Below are 17,592 nucleotides of genomic sequence, written 5' to 3'. Positions count from 1 at the left end.
ATATAAATCAGATATATATGCTTGTTTGTGTTATTTGTACGTCCTCCTGCCTGCGTACTCATCTCTATTTGTTCAAATATCTGTCAGTCATCCACACTCCGGTCCAACCCCGCCCTCATAGTTTGGATGTGAGCGCTGATTGGATACTGTGTGAGCAGTTTGACCAAACAGGCTGGAGTGGGTGGTGCTTGTGAGCGCCAGCAGAGGTGGACCGAGGGTCCCTGAACGCACACGGCGCAGAGCGAACAGAGTACGGAGCGGTTCAGTGTCGGTCCCCCTCTACACTCACACACCCAGAGAACAGAGCCTGAACCTCAGGGGGAGTTCACGCTATTCACCGCTCACACGGAGGAGGGAAGCCCGGGACTGGAGCCGCAAGTTTTTCTTCTTTTTCCAGGTCTCTTTTTGTTAAAAAGAGGATTCTGTGTTTTTCCTGCGGTGGTTTGTTTTTCTCTCTCGCCGCAAATATGATGGTCGGAGAGGTCGAAGTGAAGGAGCGACCGAGGCCGAGTCCCGACTATTTGATGCAGTTATTAAACGAGAAGAAGCTCATGACCAGTTTGCCAAATCTCTGCGGCATCTTCACGCACCTGGAGAGGCTGCTGGATGAAGGTAAGACCCGGGTTGCTGCTAACAGGGGGACCGGACTGGTATGTGTGTGTGTGGTGGTGGTGGAGGGACGACAAAGCGGAACCCGAGCAGCGGCTCCCCCGTGATTCCCCTCAGCCGACACGGGCAACAACTTCCACCCGCTGCGGGGTGTGGTGGACCTGGTGGAGTTACTGACCAACTGCGGTGGAAAACTTTTTAAACTTACCCTGTCTGAACCCAATCCACCCATGACCTCTTTATACGTTACGGAAAAGGCTTCGGACGAGTTTTTCCACACACTTTTGCTCGATGTGAAGGAAAGCCGAGGCCTAAATCCACATGTGCTCCAGTAGTTTAGCCCGGGTGGAGTTAGCCACATTAAGGCTAGCATTCCTCTACTACGGCCTCGGTAACTTTGTGTATAGGAATTCACGGTGTATTTCCACACACATACACACATAGTGGCTGGTTGTTGCCCAGCGTGGAGCATGATAGTGTGCTGGTTGCCCCAACAATGGCCACTGGTGCTGTTACTGGGAGGAGGGGTAGAGAACCATGAGTATTTCAACTTTCCCCCCAGCCTCTCTCATTTCCTTTCTGCCTGAGTATTCCCCTTTCAGACATTATTTCCACATGTTTGGAGCTTCTCCCCCTCTACACACGTTGCAGGCTGGGATGGTGTGCAGCCCCTGCAGGAGAACCCCCCACTCACCCCTTTTATATCCCCATTTACACCTTTGGTCCTGGTCCGTTGGACCCCTGGCTTATATAAGCAAGTAGGGGACACTAGAGAGCGCCACAGATCTCATGTCCACTGTGAACTGGACACGGTAAGGGGGATATATTGGGAGGACCCTGTTGTTGGTCCATTTGTCCACTTTAGAACGGTTCTTAATCTCTGGTTGTTTTGACCCAGACGGAGCAGTGCTGTGGTTTCACTCTCATGCCTGGATGAGTGAGTTCAGGAGAATGTAGTGGTTGAACCGGTCTGCAAAGATTTTCTGGCTTTCTTCTGAAGTGGTAAACAAAACAAGACTTTACAGGCACAAGAGGGTAGTAGTTCCTTATAGGGCTGGACCATATGGATCAGAACTTGTATCTCAGTGTTTTTATTTCAAATAAAGTCTGACAAGAAAGACAATCCTGGGTTAAATTTGCCACACAGGCCCATCTATTATTAACCAACCACTGCACAATATGTTCCACTTTTGGCTATTTTACCTACAAGGCACAGTATGTGTGAGTGAGTTTTGTAGCGTGGTTCCTAACTGTGCTTTTCTTGCTGTTCTGAGACATAGTGAAAACAGCAACTCGTATTTTAATACAAAATAAGCAATGAAAGATATAGGCGGTATTTTCTATATTGGCAAAACCGAACCCTCGATATATTGCCCAGTCCTATGTCCTTTTACAAAAATAACAAATTTCCTGAATATCATCAGTAGATTGAATTGATCAGAACACATTTAGTAAATCTAAATATTATTGTTGCGTTGGTGCCACATGTTTTCTTTTGTATCTAAAGTTTCATACCTATATATACACGATGTAGCTATCAAAACATTATCAAAATAACATTTCTCTGCAGTTTGTCCTGTTGACATATTCTTTATATTTAAATTCACGTCGCTAATAGCCTGCCCTTTCCTTAAACCACCTTATCTGGATAAAGCCCACACATGGAAAATCAATTTGCAATTACTAAAAAAAGAGCAGTTGTGCTGATAAGGGCACCCAGTTGGTGTGAAAATTAAGTTAATCCTCTAAAATTGGCTTTTTAAAAGAAATACAAAAATTTGTCGTGGTCAGTGTTGTCTGTTTGGTTATGAAGTTGGTAAAAAGTTGAGGAGTCAGCGAGGCTTGACCGGTCAGGTCGGTGCGTTCAATAAGACAGAAAACAGATAAAATCTTTCATTCCTCTGCGTCTGTAGTCTAGTCACACTTGCGTGAGGTTTGCAAAGGTTTCCACAGCGGCAAGCCAAACTCTGCCCAGTCGTCAGATACTGCGAGTGTGTGTGAGGTGCAAAAGAGGGCCTGGCTGTCTGGTTTCTTCTGCAAATGTTAGATTTTTCTCCTCTTTGGGTCACGACCAGAGCTTTTATGTGATATTCACAGTTTACTCTAACTTCTGAGTTGAAATTTGACTAATTTAGAGATTCACGGTGATGTAAAAATTATTTTGGATTGAATTGAAGCCATTTAAGTTGTACCTTTAATTGCATTAAAAACGTAATTTTTTAGTGTCTGTTCATAGCAAAACTCTCATTAGGTATGTTTTTAAGTGCATTCGTCTCATCAAGGCACTAATGTTCGCCAATTCCATCTGTCTACCCAATTCCGTTTTATCCGTTTCACAGAATCATTTTACCTTTTATTTTCCTTTTTCCCGAGTTTTCCTCATTTTCTGTAATTACTGACTTGGTAATTGTCCCAATATCATGCATTTGATGCTTAATATGGATTAAGTTCAATTCCGATTTCGAGTTTCTAATTTTCAGAAGTGAAAACAGTTTCTTGTGAGATATTTTGCAAAAAAAAAAAAAAACTGCATTACGATCACGAAAATACACATATATTGATGGAGATGTATATAAAACAATTCAAATACTCACAGAAAATGATTGGAAATTAGACAAAACAGCCAATAATACGATAACAGAAATAGACACAACAATAGAAAAAATATACAAAACGTGTCTAACACCAGGTTTATCCTGGTTTTGTCCTTTAATGCAGTTTAATCTAGTCATTTATACCCATTTACCAGTTTTTCCCTCATCTGTGGTAATTACTGATTGACACTAATCACTGATATCATGCATTTAATGCTTAATATGGATTAAGTTTAAACCTGATTTTAGTTTCTGTGCCTCAGATGTTGCTCAAATTTAGTGAGAAATTTTTCACGCTAATTGACTTGTCTGTTTTATTTCTCTTCCAAACACTGGAAAGACACGTAAAATGTGAAAATCTCTCATAAATCATGTAGGTAAGAGTATATATTCCTTGTCATTTCTGTGATCACAGACGATCAGAGGCCCCTGTGTAACTGTAGAGTAACCACAACAACTTAAGAAGAGCGCCAACACGTCTCCTGAGGCTTCAAAGTTGTTTGTCCTATTGTTGATTAAATCCCAATGACAGCACTTGTCTTGTGTTTTCTACCGTTAATTGTGAATGAACAGCGTAACTTCAGACATCAGTGTTTAAAGTTGCTGCGTTTTAGACAGCAGTGGAATTCTTTCTGTCTTTGTCCGTCTCCCGAGTGTGACTCCCAACAGCTGCGCCGTCTCACTCGCCCACCCTGCATTTCTCACATGTCTCCACAGCTGTTTCCAACACGGAACGAAAGCAGACACCATCATTCTGCTCCCACCCGCTTCCCAATATCTACGGCGTCCCTCAAGGTCACTGCGACCAATTGACACGCACCCCCTCCCTTCAAATCTCCTTGTGTTGCAGTTGTTCGTCTCCCGGAGGTGACACCTGCTGTATTCTTCTCCCCCCTCCACCCGTTCTGATCTGCCTGCCAACAAGCCGCTTTAAACACCCAAATGACAGAAAACTACACGAAACCACAAAAAATACACAAAAAGGCAACAAAGTGACTCCAAAAAATGGACATTACAATCACGAAAATACATATACTGATGGATGAATACAGATAAATGACTCCAAAAATGCACAAAATCACAGTAAAAACACAAAACGGCTTTAAAATACACAAAATGACAAAAAAGTACACAAAACTGCAAAACAGAAACAAAATGGCAACAATGTGATTTAAAAAAAACATGCATTACGATCACGAAATATGCTTAATGATGGAAAGATATACAAAACAAGTCAAATACACATAAATGACTTCAAAAACACACACAATTGCCACAAAATCACTCCAAAAACACACATTATGATCACTAAAATACACATATTGATGGAACAATATACACAAAACAAGTCAAATACTCGTACAGGACTCCCCAAGTAAACAAAATGGCAACAAAACACACATTACAACTACAACAATACACACAAGTGACTCAGAAAACACAATCAATTAGAGAAAAGTAAACAAAATGACTTCGAAATCACTAAAATCAGACAAAATCACACTCATAAATCCCATGAAATGACACCTGACTCATTAAATGAGAGCAAAATATACAAAATGATGACAAAAATACAGTTTGACAGAAAAATTTACAAAACAATATCAATACACAAAATGACTGAATGAATCAGACAATCACGGTTTTGTGGCCCCTGCCGTGATAATAGATTATCATTTCTTTTAAAGAATATTGTCGTTTTTAACTCAAACTTTTCTACTACAGTTGATAAATGGCTAATCCTGCTTTCCTCAAGTTTCTCCCATTAAAAACTAATGGGAAGTGCTACTATGGTGTTATGATTACACAGCTGTTGTTTACAATATGTAAACCGTATTAGCTGGTGGTGTTTTGCCTTATGTCAGCTTTGCACATTTTACAAGAGGAGAAAGTGTGTTGAATGGTTTTTCTATAAAAACACATTATGCTGTAGAGAGGGTTTGTTGTATCTTCTTCTTTAGGTAAACACTCAACACAACACTTGATCATGTACTCCATTCGCCCTCTGCTACCGTAGCGTGATAATTATGTATTTTGCCACTGCTTTTTCATGGCAGAGCAGTGTGATTTAACCGCTGGTTCCTGGGAGAGTTGTCTGTGTTTGGAGGACAGACCGTCTGGTGGCCACTGGTGCCTTTTGTCGGGAAGTGTTCCTCTGGGACAGCCTGTTTAGAGAAAACACTGTGATGGATGGGAAGCTGCTGGAAAAGTGCATTTGGTTCTACCTTATGCATATTTCCTCATTTTCTTCTCTTTTTCTTAAAGGAACAATATGAAATACCGCCTCATCCTTCTTCTAGATTGGCCGTGGTTGTTGTTTTTCAACCTCATTTGGGGTTGTGACACACTGGGAGGGGGCTGTCAGATGCCTTTAAGAAACCAGGTTTTTTTTTTTGCTTATCTTTACTGTTTTTTTGCAACTACGCCAAACTTGCCATGTTTTAAGCTCTACTACCACTTTTTTTGTGCCATATTTTAAAGCATTTTTGCTACATTACTCCCATTTCTGCCACTTTTCCATCAAATTTCAATGCCTTTTTTTCCACTTTCAAGACATTTTCAACACTTATTAACCCTTTCCACCACTTTTCCCACCTGATGTCATATGTTGACCCATTATTGTCACTTTTAACCTCTTTTCACCATATTTTACGATTTCAAAAAATACATAAATTACTCCCAAAGTCTACAAAATAGCAACAAAAACACATGGCTACAACAATACACATTAGTGACTCCGAAAACACGTAAAATCACAGAAAAAGAATCCCCTAAAATGACAACAGACACACAAAATGACAACAAAAAATACACAAAATGACAGAAATATATACAAAACAAAAATAACAACTAGTGCCTCGTCGCGTTACATTTTATTTTATTTTTTTTGTGAGCTATCCAAACTTCTATTTGTGACCTGTGGGGGCAGTAATGAGCCTTTGCTACGTCTAGCCTGCCAGCATCTAAAGCAGAAGAAAGAAAAATAGAAGAGAAAATATTTTAAGTTCTAGTTTCAATTTGTGGAAGAAGTTTATTAAAAGCTCATGCTTACATCATGCATGTAAAAAGTTATAATAAAACATTTTGTCGAACTGCATGTACAACTTGGTTAAATAAGTCTGTTTGTCCAGTCATATATTTTGTCATTGTAGTTTTCTTTAGAACTCATCTTGTTCTCGTGAACCCAATATCGTCTCGTCTTGTGAGCCGAGTGTATCGTCACACCCCTAATAACAACACATAGAATGACTCAAACACACGCAAATGACAAGAACAATAAACAAAATTAATGCAAAACTCATAGAAAATGTAAAAATTTTAACCAATTTAACAACATTCAGAATTTGTCATGTTCATTATTTGTCTGTTTAACCTAATTGTTCCAATATTGACACTTTGAACCCTTTTTTTAACCATGTTTATTCTCTGTTTTTGGTCAGTCTAATTTGCAACTTTTAATCAATTTTGTTTAAAAAAAAAAAAAAAAAAAAATTCCATTTCACCACCATTTCTACTTTTAACCCATTTTATTTTTGATTAAAACAAGGATTTACATCTTTAAGATGACTATATACTATGGTGCAAATAATACTAAACTTCCCAGATAACAGTGGATATTATTCAGATGAATAAATAAATATGGTTATCACAGATTCATAGAACAATGGACCATCATTTTGCTGACTTTATGGATGGACCCCAAAAATCTCTCTTTATTCCCCCTTATAGATGGTCCTGTCTGTGTTCAACCACCTTCAGCTACAGTGGGGGGGGTCCCCGCTCTCTGGAACCTTTGATTTGGAGGTCAGAGGTTGAGAACCACTGGGTTAGCATACGGCTAAACCTTCTAGAAGTATGAGTGTGAGGTCTGGTCAGAAACCAGCCACTCCAACACGCTCCCATAGCACCATTTATGAGCTGGAATTTAATTAAGCACGAGTCATTCTGTGACTGGGTTTACTGAGCTGGCACCACCCTCCCAGGCTGCTTTGTGCTCTCCGTCTTTGTCTCCCCTCCAATGTTCCCACTTTATCTCCTCCTCTCTTTCCTGGTAATAAATTAGACGGTGGCATAAGTCTGACAGGGTGAGGCACAACGTTTGTAGCTGCCCCCCCCGATGCCACCACCTCTCCTGTCTACGCCGAAAAAAAGCCTTCCCACGCAGCGGCACCCCCTTGGTTGCTCTCTGGCCTCGCCGCGGCCCAACTCTCACCTCTGCGACGCCACTCCCCCCCACCCCCCCATGGATGCTGTATGATAAAGTCATCCAGCGACAGCTCGGAGCTCTTATCTCATCCCTCAATCCCATGAGTACTGGGGCCTTCTTATCACCGCTGCCTCTGCCTGCCCCCCCCCCCCCCCCCCCCCCCCCCCCCGTCACCGTGCCCTGCCCCAACCGCACAGCCCCACTATCTCGCTCGCTGTCGCCAAGACTAAGTGTCTTCCCTTATATTACTGCAGGCTGTTAGACAACACATTGCTGAAGGCAGTTTATCTTTTTCTTATTTTTTTCCCCTGAAGCCTGAAAAGCAGCAAAAAAAAGGAAACCAGTGTCAGAATGAAGTGAGAATCAGGTAGTGCAGCACAGGGAGCTTCCCTGAAGGAATGTAGCCGTGTGCTTTGTGTTAACGCACGAATCAGAGCTCGTTGTGTTTTATCGGCTGTTGACAAGAAGCCTTAAAGCACGAGATCTATTGGGACAGTGTGATAAATATTCACAACACCTTTATTTGGAGTTGTTTATTAAAGCCAGGAACTGATCTGTTTTCTTTCCTCTTTTTGATCCTTCCACAATGTCCTCTTTATCATTGCAACACACAGTGCATAATTCCAAGCTATCGTATGTGCTGCACATACATGACATAACAGAAAAGTACACAAAACAGCAAAAAATACACAAAATGGCAACAAAATAACCCCAAAAATACCACATTTGAACCACAAAATTACACATTACGATGAAACATATACTTAACAAATAAAATACTCAAAAATAACTCTAAAAACACACAAAATGACAGAAAAGTATTCAAAATGGCACTAATACATACGTTATGATTACGAAAATACACATTATGATGGAAAAATATACAAAACAAGTCAAATACAAATGCATGACTCCAAAAACTTGTAAAATGACCATCTGTATCTATTTCACTGCACAGTTCACTTCCGGTGCTGCATGAGGTCCCGTGGACTTCTCTTTTCTCTTTTGAGGAAAAATACTTTTTTACTGTTCTTTATTTGGTGATGACATTTCGAAACGTTTATTTTCGTTTGACCGTTCGCTATTTTGACCGGACAGACCTCACCCGGAAGTTATTGACAGCAATGGCTGCGTTGTTGAAAGCTGCACATTTCTCAGCAGCGCTTGTGTGTGAGAGAGAACCAAGAGATTAGAGTCCAAGGTAGAGAGTCACACGCGCCGATCAGGTGTGCTTCACTATAGATCACCGTCTATGTATGTACCACCATTTAGTCCGGTTACAGTCTGTGTCACGACACCCGTCCATTGGGTGGTAGTGACTGTAGTGTTGAGGTGCTACATAGTGAAGCCTGCCTGATGATTACTGCAGCTTCACTCATGACACACCTGCCACAACACCTAACTACTGAAAATAGATAAGTTTAGTGAAAGTTAGACAGGCACACACACACACTAAACAACAAAAAATATGAAAAGGACTCAAAATACACAAAACTAAATACTTATAATCCCACATGAATGCATACTTTCGACGGGCACTGTACATTACAGAAAAAAACACCAAACGAAAAAAATATAAAAATTAGTTTAAAAAAAACACATTTATCATGCGCATGTCTCATAGAATTAAACCAGGGAAATTGCACACGCTATTTTACTTTGCACCTGCAAATAAACTCCTTTATAATGCTACGGAGTATGTTATTATTATACCCATAATTGACAACTCTTCTAAACCTCCCACTATATGAATACATACTTCCGACGGGCACTGTACTCGACTTCAAAAAAACATACATTTACAAAAAAATACACAAAATTACTCCTGATTCACACAATAGCAACAAAAACAATAATTATACAAAAATACACGACTCAAAAAACATACATTACAAAAAGATTTGAATAAAAAAACAGCAAACATTTATGCACACAAAGACAACAGAAAAAATACACTATACAAAAAAATATAAAAGTGATGAAGTCATGCACATGTCCCATAGAATTAAACCAGGAAAATTGCACCCAAATTTTGCACCTGCAAATATACCCCTTATGCCCCCACATGAATGCATACTTCCGACAGTTACTGTACTAGTACAAATAAATGACATCAAAAACACACACAATGACAGAAAAGTATGGAAACAAAATGAGTCCAAAAACACATTACAAACACGGAAATACACAGTATGATGGACAAATAAATGTACTAAACAAAAATGACTTCAAAAAAGCACAAAATGAAAAAAGTACACAAAACGGGAAGTTTGTCTGTCAGACAGGAAATGGTTTTAGAGAAGGCGTGTCAGTGCTTTGTTTTTCCTTCAAACAGAGCGGGGGTCAGAGTGGGGTGGGGTTTAGATCTTCTACAGAGTTTTGTTTGTCTGGCTATGGTCCGTCACATGGTGAATAATGTTCTGTGTGGAAACACTGATCGTCAGTGTGGTAGTAGGAGTTTCAGCCCCACCCTATTACATTTTTGACATGCTTCAAATGACTCCATCCGCCCCCGTCTCCTCCTTACTCGCAGCACTTCCTTCTGTCGCTACTCGTTTTTTAACCCGTCTGTTTACATCACAGTAAATAAAGAGGCTGACCATGTGGCGTCTTTGTTTAATTCTGTTATTTTTAAATAGAAGTGAGTAAGTCAATGTGTGCTCTGTTCTTAATGACATGCATTCAGCTTTTAGAAGAGAAGCTTTAGCAGCCAGTTATATCACTCCAGTGCTAACACAAGTTGGCTAGCTGTACTTATCATTTTAGTCGACTACATGTTTACCTTCTACTGGATTTAGTCGACCTTTTGTAAATCTACAAACTACAGTTCAATGGCTTTATAAATTATTTGCTTTATCCTCTTTAAAAATAAAATAAACACCATCTAAGATCCAGCTTTTGCTTTGGTCTCACCTGTTGCATTGTGGTTGTTAAATCTGAGGCTGATAGTTCAGCTGTTCCTCAGTGGTCATTTATGTTCCTGTTGAAGACACCGTGGTCCCACAGGTCACACAGAGGCTCCTCTAGTTTCCTGACATCACGTCTAAAGCGATGGACCTCCTGAGATAATAGTCTCAGTTTGATTCCACAGGCTCACAGACAGCTACTCAAACTGATAATCATTTTTTTATGATTGTCTGACCTGTTTTATACTGATTATTGATTATTCCATTTAAAAAGGTAGTTTTATCACAGATTACGCTTATTTATAGAGCTGGGCATTGATTCAGAATCAGATTTTCCAAATTAATTTGATTCACAAGGACTTAATTGTATTCTATTTTCAATTTGGTTATGGATAATTCAGTGACAGTACTAATTAAACTTGAATATTGAAGAAATTCTTCAAATTTCCTGTTTTTTTTTTTGTCATTTTTTATTCATTTTGTTAGTTTTTGTTGTCATTCTGTATGTTTTTGTATGTGTTTGAATTGGATTGTTTGCATTTCTTTAAGTTAAAAAAAGGTTTATATGCATAAAAAGATATCAAATATGTAGTAACTTATATATGTGCTCACTTTGATTTTAAATGTCACTGAATTAGGCTACTGGCCCTGGTAACAAGCCCCACCCATTTAGCGTACTGCCCTGATGACTTACTCAAGCCCAGCAATGCCAAGAACATAAAAATCTTTCCTGTCTGGAAATTCTACCAACGTCTTGTTCAGATCATAGAGGTTAGTACACAACCATCATATATTTACACTCTAATATCGCGTTAAATGGCGTCTCGGCTTTCCTTCACAACGTAACTGCAATTCACAAAGAGAGCTACGCAAGATCCGCGGCTGTCGATCATCATCATGTATGACGTAAAATCCTGTTTCTCAACCTCAAATAACTTATTTTAAACAAACTTTAACAGAAAAATGAGCACTTGAACACAATGTAGGGTGATAACTAATCATCACAGCAGAGTTTAGATTTGGAAAAAAGTATTTTAACTTAACAGTTTGACCAACATCCCCTTCGTTATCATTGAGGAGGCGGGGTTTATGATCTATACTGCAGTCAGTCGGCAGGGGGAGCTCTAAAAATAAAAGCGTCACCCCACCAGGGCGCTTGTCCTGTCCATTCTTTTTAGGCAGTGGCTATTCGTACGGTGGCCGTATCAATATAACCACATTCTGTCCGTACGCAGCGCCCCTGTTTGGTCAGTTTAGGCCACGTGACTAGGACTAAACCTTACCCGACCCCTAACCCTAAAAATTGTTGTGACATTGGTCTATAACCTAACGCTAACCCTAAGACGCTACGTACTTGTACTTCGGTAACCTTACCAATAGCACCGGGGGTTGTCCGTACAGCAACTGTACAAATAGACACTTTCTTTTTCTTTTTACATCTTTGGTCATTCCCCTTGCGTTTCTTTGACCTCTTGTTGAAACCAAATGCATAAAAACCTTTATTTTCACTCCTTGAATCAAAGCAAGAATACTTGGAACACTTTTTGCTAAGTTTGTGCCTGAGGGCTCAGTTTACGCAGACTTGATAATTCACAGGCACGACCCCATCAGAGTAAACAGCTTGCCTGTTTATTTGATGCCTTTTGCAATATGGCAGTAAAAGTGATCACATTGAGTTTGTTGAACAAAAGGCAGAGCAGCAACACTGATGCTTTGAGTCTGTGTCGGTTTATTTTCATTCCATATTTCGACCACATGCAAACACAGCTCAGGTAAAGCCTTTACATCCCGTGACAACCCTTGGTTTTTATTGTAAGTGAATTATTATACCTGTTTTGAGGTGAATTCACATATTTTAGTTCATAATGTGCAGTCATTTGTGTTTGTCTTTGTCTTTACTACAACCTACTTCCATTTCCCTTACACAATGTCCCCATTGTCTCCATGACATTGTCATGTTAATCCATGAGTTGCACACTTATTTGTGTCGCACTGAAGTTATGTACTGTCATTGCAACGTAAAGCGCATTGATGTTATTTCTGTAACAGAATTTGAAGCTACAGTATGTGCTGCACATACATTATATGATGGAAGAGTACAGAAAACAGCAAAACATACACAAAGTGACTTCAAAAATGCACATTAGAACAACGAAAATACACTTTATGATGGAAAAATGTACAAAACACATAAATAATGCATATTATTAAAATGCACAAAATGACTGGAAAGTACACCAAACAGCAACAAAATGATTCCTAAAACACATATTACAACCACAATATACATCATGATGGAAAAATGTACAAAACACATCGATAACACATAAATGACTCTTAAAAACACGCAAAATGACAGAAAAGTACACTAAGGACAACAAAATTAGTCCTAAAACACACATTACAACCACAAAAATACACATAATGATGGAAAAGTATACTCAATAATTCAAATACTCAAAATTGACTTGCAAAGTACACAAAATGGCAAAAAATACACAAATTGACTCCAAAAAGACACATTCCATCGACAAAAATAAACATATTGAAGGAAAAATATAAAAAAAACAAGTCAAATACTCAGAAATCACCCAAAATGCACATAAATGACTCCCAAAGTACACAAAATGGCAACAAAATCACATTTAGACTACAACAATACACATAAGTGAAACACATAAATGACTTGAAAAGAGCAAAATCACTTAAAAATCCCATAAAAGGACAACACACACACACACTCTCACTAAATGAGAGCGTGCACATCACAGTATGTGTTGCACATCCTGCAGCCAGTCTATCATTAAAATGTGAGCCAATTTTATGTCAGTTATGTTAGTCTGCTGTTTGTCGTCGCGCTCTATTTGTGCGCAGGCTTAAGTTTATCTACCCTTATCAGTGCTGTGCTTGTGATGAGATTACAGCTCAGAAACAAAAGGTGGATTTCTGTCATCGTTCAGTGTGTTTGACGACACGCACACACACACACACGCACACACACACACACACACACACACACACACACACACACACACACACACACACACACACACACACACACACACACACACACACTGGGCCAATGAACTTACAGATACTTGTTTGTATGAAACAAGTCCTGATAAATTGATGGATTGTGTCCGATGAATGCAGAATAAAGGGCGAGTGAGGCTGCTGAGAGCGATGAGTGTGATGATGAAGAACAGAGGGTGGGGGGGGGAGACAGAGGCTTCCTGTGTGCTGTGAATGAGGTCATGTGCCTGGTCATAAGGAAGGTCAGCGACCCCTCCCTCTGCTCCACACGCCCGCCCTCAGCAAGTGATGCACAATAGCTTTTTGTCCCTTAATGGCCCAGACTCGCACGCGCACACACATTTCTACACTTAGTGCTCGTCACTCACTCCTAATCAATGCCAAATGTGCTGAGTAGGAATGCACCAATCCACTTTTTTCATACCAATATCTGGCCAATACATTAAAAAGCTCTAATTTACCCAACAATAATCGATAAATTGGTTTGTAATTGAATCAAGACTTCTATAAACAGAGTGGAATCTCATTGGGAAATAGTTTTTAACCACTAAATATTTTATTAACAAACCGGTCTACCTTTAAACAATAATCATTACTATGGATTTTAAAGTGTTTTATTGATAATATTACAATAAAACTTACATTTTTTTAATAGAAACTTTTTTTTTTTTTTCATGTAAAACACAATATTTACAAGAGGGTACATGTCATTTTAGGCCCCTCAGTTAAATACAGCTGAACCATCCCTGTACTTTAGACACTTGCGGTTGTTTTATTGTCGGTAAATTTTTGTCGCTAGTTTGGCCACGCTCGTGTGACTACAGTATGCTTCTATGGGTAACCACGGCAACAGTTCGATAGCGAAATTAAAGGTCAGCAGCGTTTTAAGAAAATCTGTCGTACTTTATTATGGTTTGAAAAGCCCTGAGGGATACTGTCAAAGTGATTGGACATAATTTATTCATCGTCTACTTGAGTTTATGGTTTCTTATCTGTTGCTGTCTATTAAGGTGAAGGACATTGTGCTTCCACTTTAAACACTGTAGACGCAGCATGGAGGACAGGTGCTGGTGCCAAGGTGCCAGCTTCTGTTTACACCTTTAGGTGAAGGACAGTCTGTGAGGAGATGGACTCGTCTTCACCGTGTCTCCTCTAATCCTCGTTTTCAGCTGCTGCCCCTGTCTCTTACTTTCCTGGAGAGGACTTGTGGTAGTTTCCATCTTTCCATCCTCTTCTTTCATCAACATGTAAAACCCCTCCCCTTCTGGACCTCAGATGTACAGTTATTTCCAAATCTCATTTTGGCTAAAAGACAGACTTGTGTCTGTGTCATCTGTTTATGGTAATTTGACTAATCTTCTGGTATTTGAGAGTTTAGGATTAGGAGTGTACCATTGTTGCTGTGTTTTGCTTTGGATAAACTCAGTCTGTTTTCATAAGGTAGTGACTCATGTTTCCTGGCTTTGTTTTTCTTTTTAGTCGCATTTGCAGTGCGAGTATCGCTTCACACTAGGAATAGGGTCAATTAGGGCTGGGCAGCAATATATCGCGTTTTCTATTTTGGCGATATAGAAAATGACAATAACGACTATATTTAGATCTTTTTTTTTAATAAATGTGCCTGTCTGGCATTTTAAACCACAATTATCTTTCTGGTAAGACTTTATTGAGTTAAAAATATAGAGATTTATATCATACTGTATATCAACATTTTGAGAAAAAATATCGAGATAAGAGTTTTAGTCCATATCGCCCCTGTCCTAGGGTCAATTACATTTTTCAGTTACAATAACATTTTCAATTGCAAATCAATTGCGATAAGTTACCAGCATTTTCCCCCAATTAGAATTTAATTCCAGTAATTTTTGTCCTCAGAGTCCATTACAATTACGTTAAATTACTAAATTTGAGCCTGAAATTAATTAAATAATAAGTTAACCTTCCTCTTGTGTTAGCTTTCTGTTAGCATCTCTTATGATAACTAGTCCTAAATCTTGTTAAGTTTCCTAATCAATAAAAATATTGGTTTTAATATTTTTGCTGTGGGCATCTGAGCCTTTTTTTGTGTCAGTATAACCCTCGATTTATTCCATAATTGTAATTAATTATCATTCACGTGATTACAATTATAATGCCCCCAACCATGCTTCCTACGTCCTACTTTCTCTATCATTTCCTTCTCCAGTCTTGACATTTTTTCTGTTTTGATCTGTTTTCTCACTCTCAGCCTCGTCTCCTTTCCACGTTTGTTACTGTGTGGTGAAAATCCCAGCCTCGGGGGCTACATCGTCTCTTTCATGTTAGGACCAGTGGTGACATTAAAGGCCTGCAACGTGGTCTGTCGCTTTGCATCAGCCCAACTCTGACGGTCTGCGCTCAAGACGTCGGCGTGCACTCAGCTCTGCGTTCAGTCACTGCCAGGCTCAGAGCACAGCGTCGGTCGATAGAGAACAACAACACATACGTAGAATACGTGCTTGCAGATTTCTTAAGCCCCTCTCCCGGGCGCTTTGAGGGAGATCAATGTTTAAAGGCTTAAGGATGGTGGAAGCTGGGGTAATGACAGTTGAGTCAGCGAGAAAGCCTTGTCTCTTCTTTCTTTTATCCTTCATTTCCTCCTATTATGACTCCCAGACTGAGATGACATGGGCTCATTTACTTTTCCTTTAAATGATCTAAAATGCACATTCAGTGTGTCTTTGCAGACAAAACAGATCATTCTGATGATCTCCAGGAATCAGACAACAAAAGGTCAGGGTTGGGGTCAATTACATATTACAATTACGTCTTCAACTATCCATGTAGGGCTGCGCGATATGGACCAAAATTCATATCTCCATGTTTTCTCAAAATGGCGCTATACGATATAAATCTGGATAGTTTTAATTCAAATAAAGTCAGACCAGAAAGACAGTTCAGGTATATTTGCTGATGAAAGATGCCACACAGGCTAAAATAAGCCCCAAAATGTCTAAATCTCATACTGTATCTCCGTCAGATATTTATCGATTCGACCAAGATTTTGCAGGATGACGTGAGACTATGACATGCGACATCTGACCATCTCTACAGCGTGCACACAGTGTTTTACTGAGCATTATGCCTGTCATAGACTTTCTTATTATGGGGACCATGTCATTAGTGATATGGTAAGCCACAGCTTTCACTCTGTTTTTCCTGGGGCACAGTGGCTCTGTGTATGAGACATGGACATGGTAGAGGGAGAGGAGACTGGAAATAAACATATTACTATTTTAAACCAAAATGAACTACAGTGTATCAATATAAACGATATTGTTCCGTGTGATATCGTGCTTATAAATATATCGATATGTTGCCCAGCATTACTCAATCCTGGTCAGGGTCAGCCATTAAATTAAGTTTTGAAACTTATTCCATTTAACAGACGTGAACCTGTTTGACTTGTGAGTCAGCGTTGGCACAGCACAGTCTTTCCAGAACAATCACAGTCCTGGCAGAGAAAGGTGCATCTTCATCCAAAAAATTAGCCTTTTTTTTTCTTTTTCAGCATTTTTAATGAGCTTTTCTTCAGATTGAGTGTCAGAACTGCTGAGATTCATAATGTGGATAATATGAAAAAAGAGTCGACAAAGGGAGAGCGTGACAGTAGACACAACAAGCGGATGTGAATGTTTATGTTGTTGTCACACCCCAGGTCGACCAATGAGTGCCTGCTGCACTGGAATTTAAGATGGTTACAAGTCCCAACAGGCCCAGTGCTGGGTCTGAAACAAGCTGTTTCAGACAGAATAACTAATGTACAGTTACTGATAGAACTTGTTTATCGTCTGCTGTTCAAGGGTCCTATTAGGTCGTTATTAATAGCAAGTATTGCTATACTGCGTGTCTGAAGCATTGACCAGCATTCTGAAATTGTTACCAATTGTTCAATAATTATTCAATAGTCACACTGTAAATTTTTAGCTTGATCAGATGAACACTTTTTGAAATATGGCCAATTTAGTGTGTGTTGATTTTTGTGCATCTTTATTTTTCTTCCATTTTCAGCTTCCAATATCTCAAACTACATCACATGGGAAACTGAAGTTTGGTATAGTAATACGGCTCCACCTACTCTCTCCGAACATACAAAAATATTTGCTATACATTCTATCTGGTGGACATGCTAGCTCCTCAAAATTGTTAAAAAAGTTTGTCAGGGTTTGGGTCTGGACCATGTTTTAAGCTATGTTCATAGACAATGTTTTTCTGATGTAATTAT

At 39.4% G+C, this 17,592-nt stretch overlaps 1 protein-coding gene across 4 annotated transcripts in view; it reads left to right on the top strand.

Moving 5' to 3' along the window:
* Nucleotides 1-211: 211 nt before the first annotated feature.
* The window catches only part of qkia (QKI, KH domain containing, RNA binding a), a 105,768-nt gene continuing 88,387 nt past the window's right edge, over nt 212-17,592 (top strand). For 2 of the 4 annotated variants that reach the window (XM_028437156.1, XM_028437152.1), the window contains exon 1: nt 213-612. In XM_028437156.1, coding sequence (XP_028292957.1) covers nt 468-612 — 145 coding nt within the window. In that variant the 5' untranslated portion in view covers nt 213-467. Of the gene's footprint in view, nt 613-17,592 lie in introns of all 4 variants that reach the window. The other 2 variants (XM_028437154.1, XM_028437155.1) reach the window with 2 other exon arrangements.

The sequence above is a fragment of the Gouania willdenowi genome, chromosome 22 (genome assembly GCF_900634775.1).
Source record: "Gouania willdenowi chromosome 22, fGouWil2.1, whole genome shotgun sequence".
Lineage (NCBI taxonomy): Eukaryota > Metazoa > Chordata > Actinopteri > Blenniiformes > Gobiesocidae > Gouania > Gouania willdenowi.
This window is presented reverse-complemented; position numbering and strand designations above follow the sequence as displayed.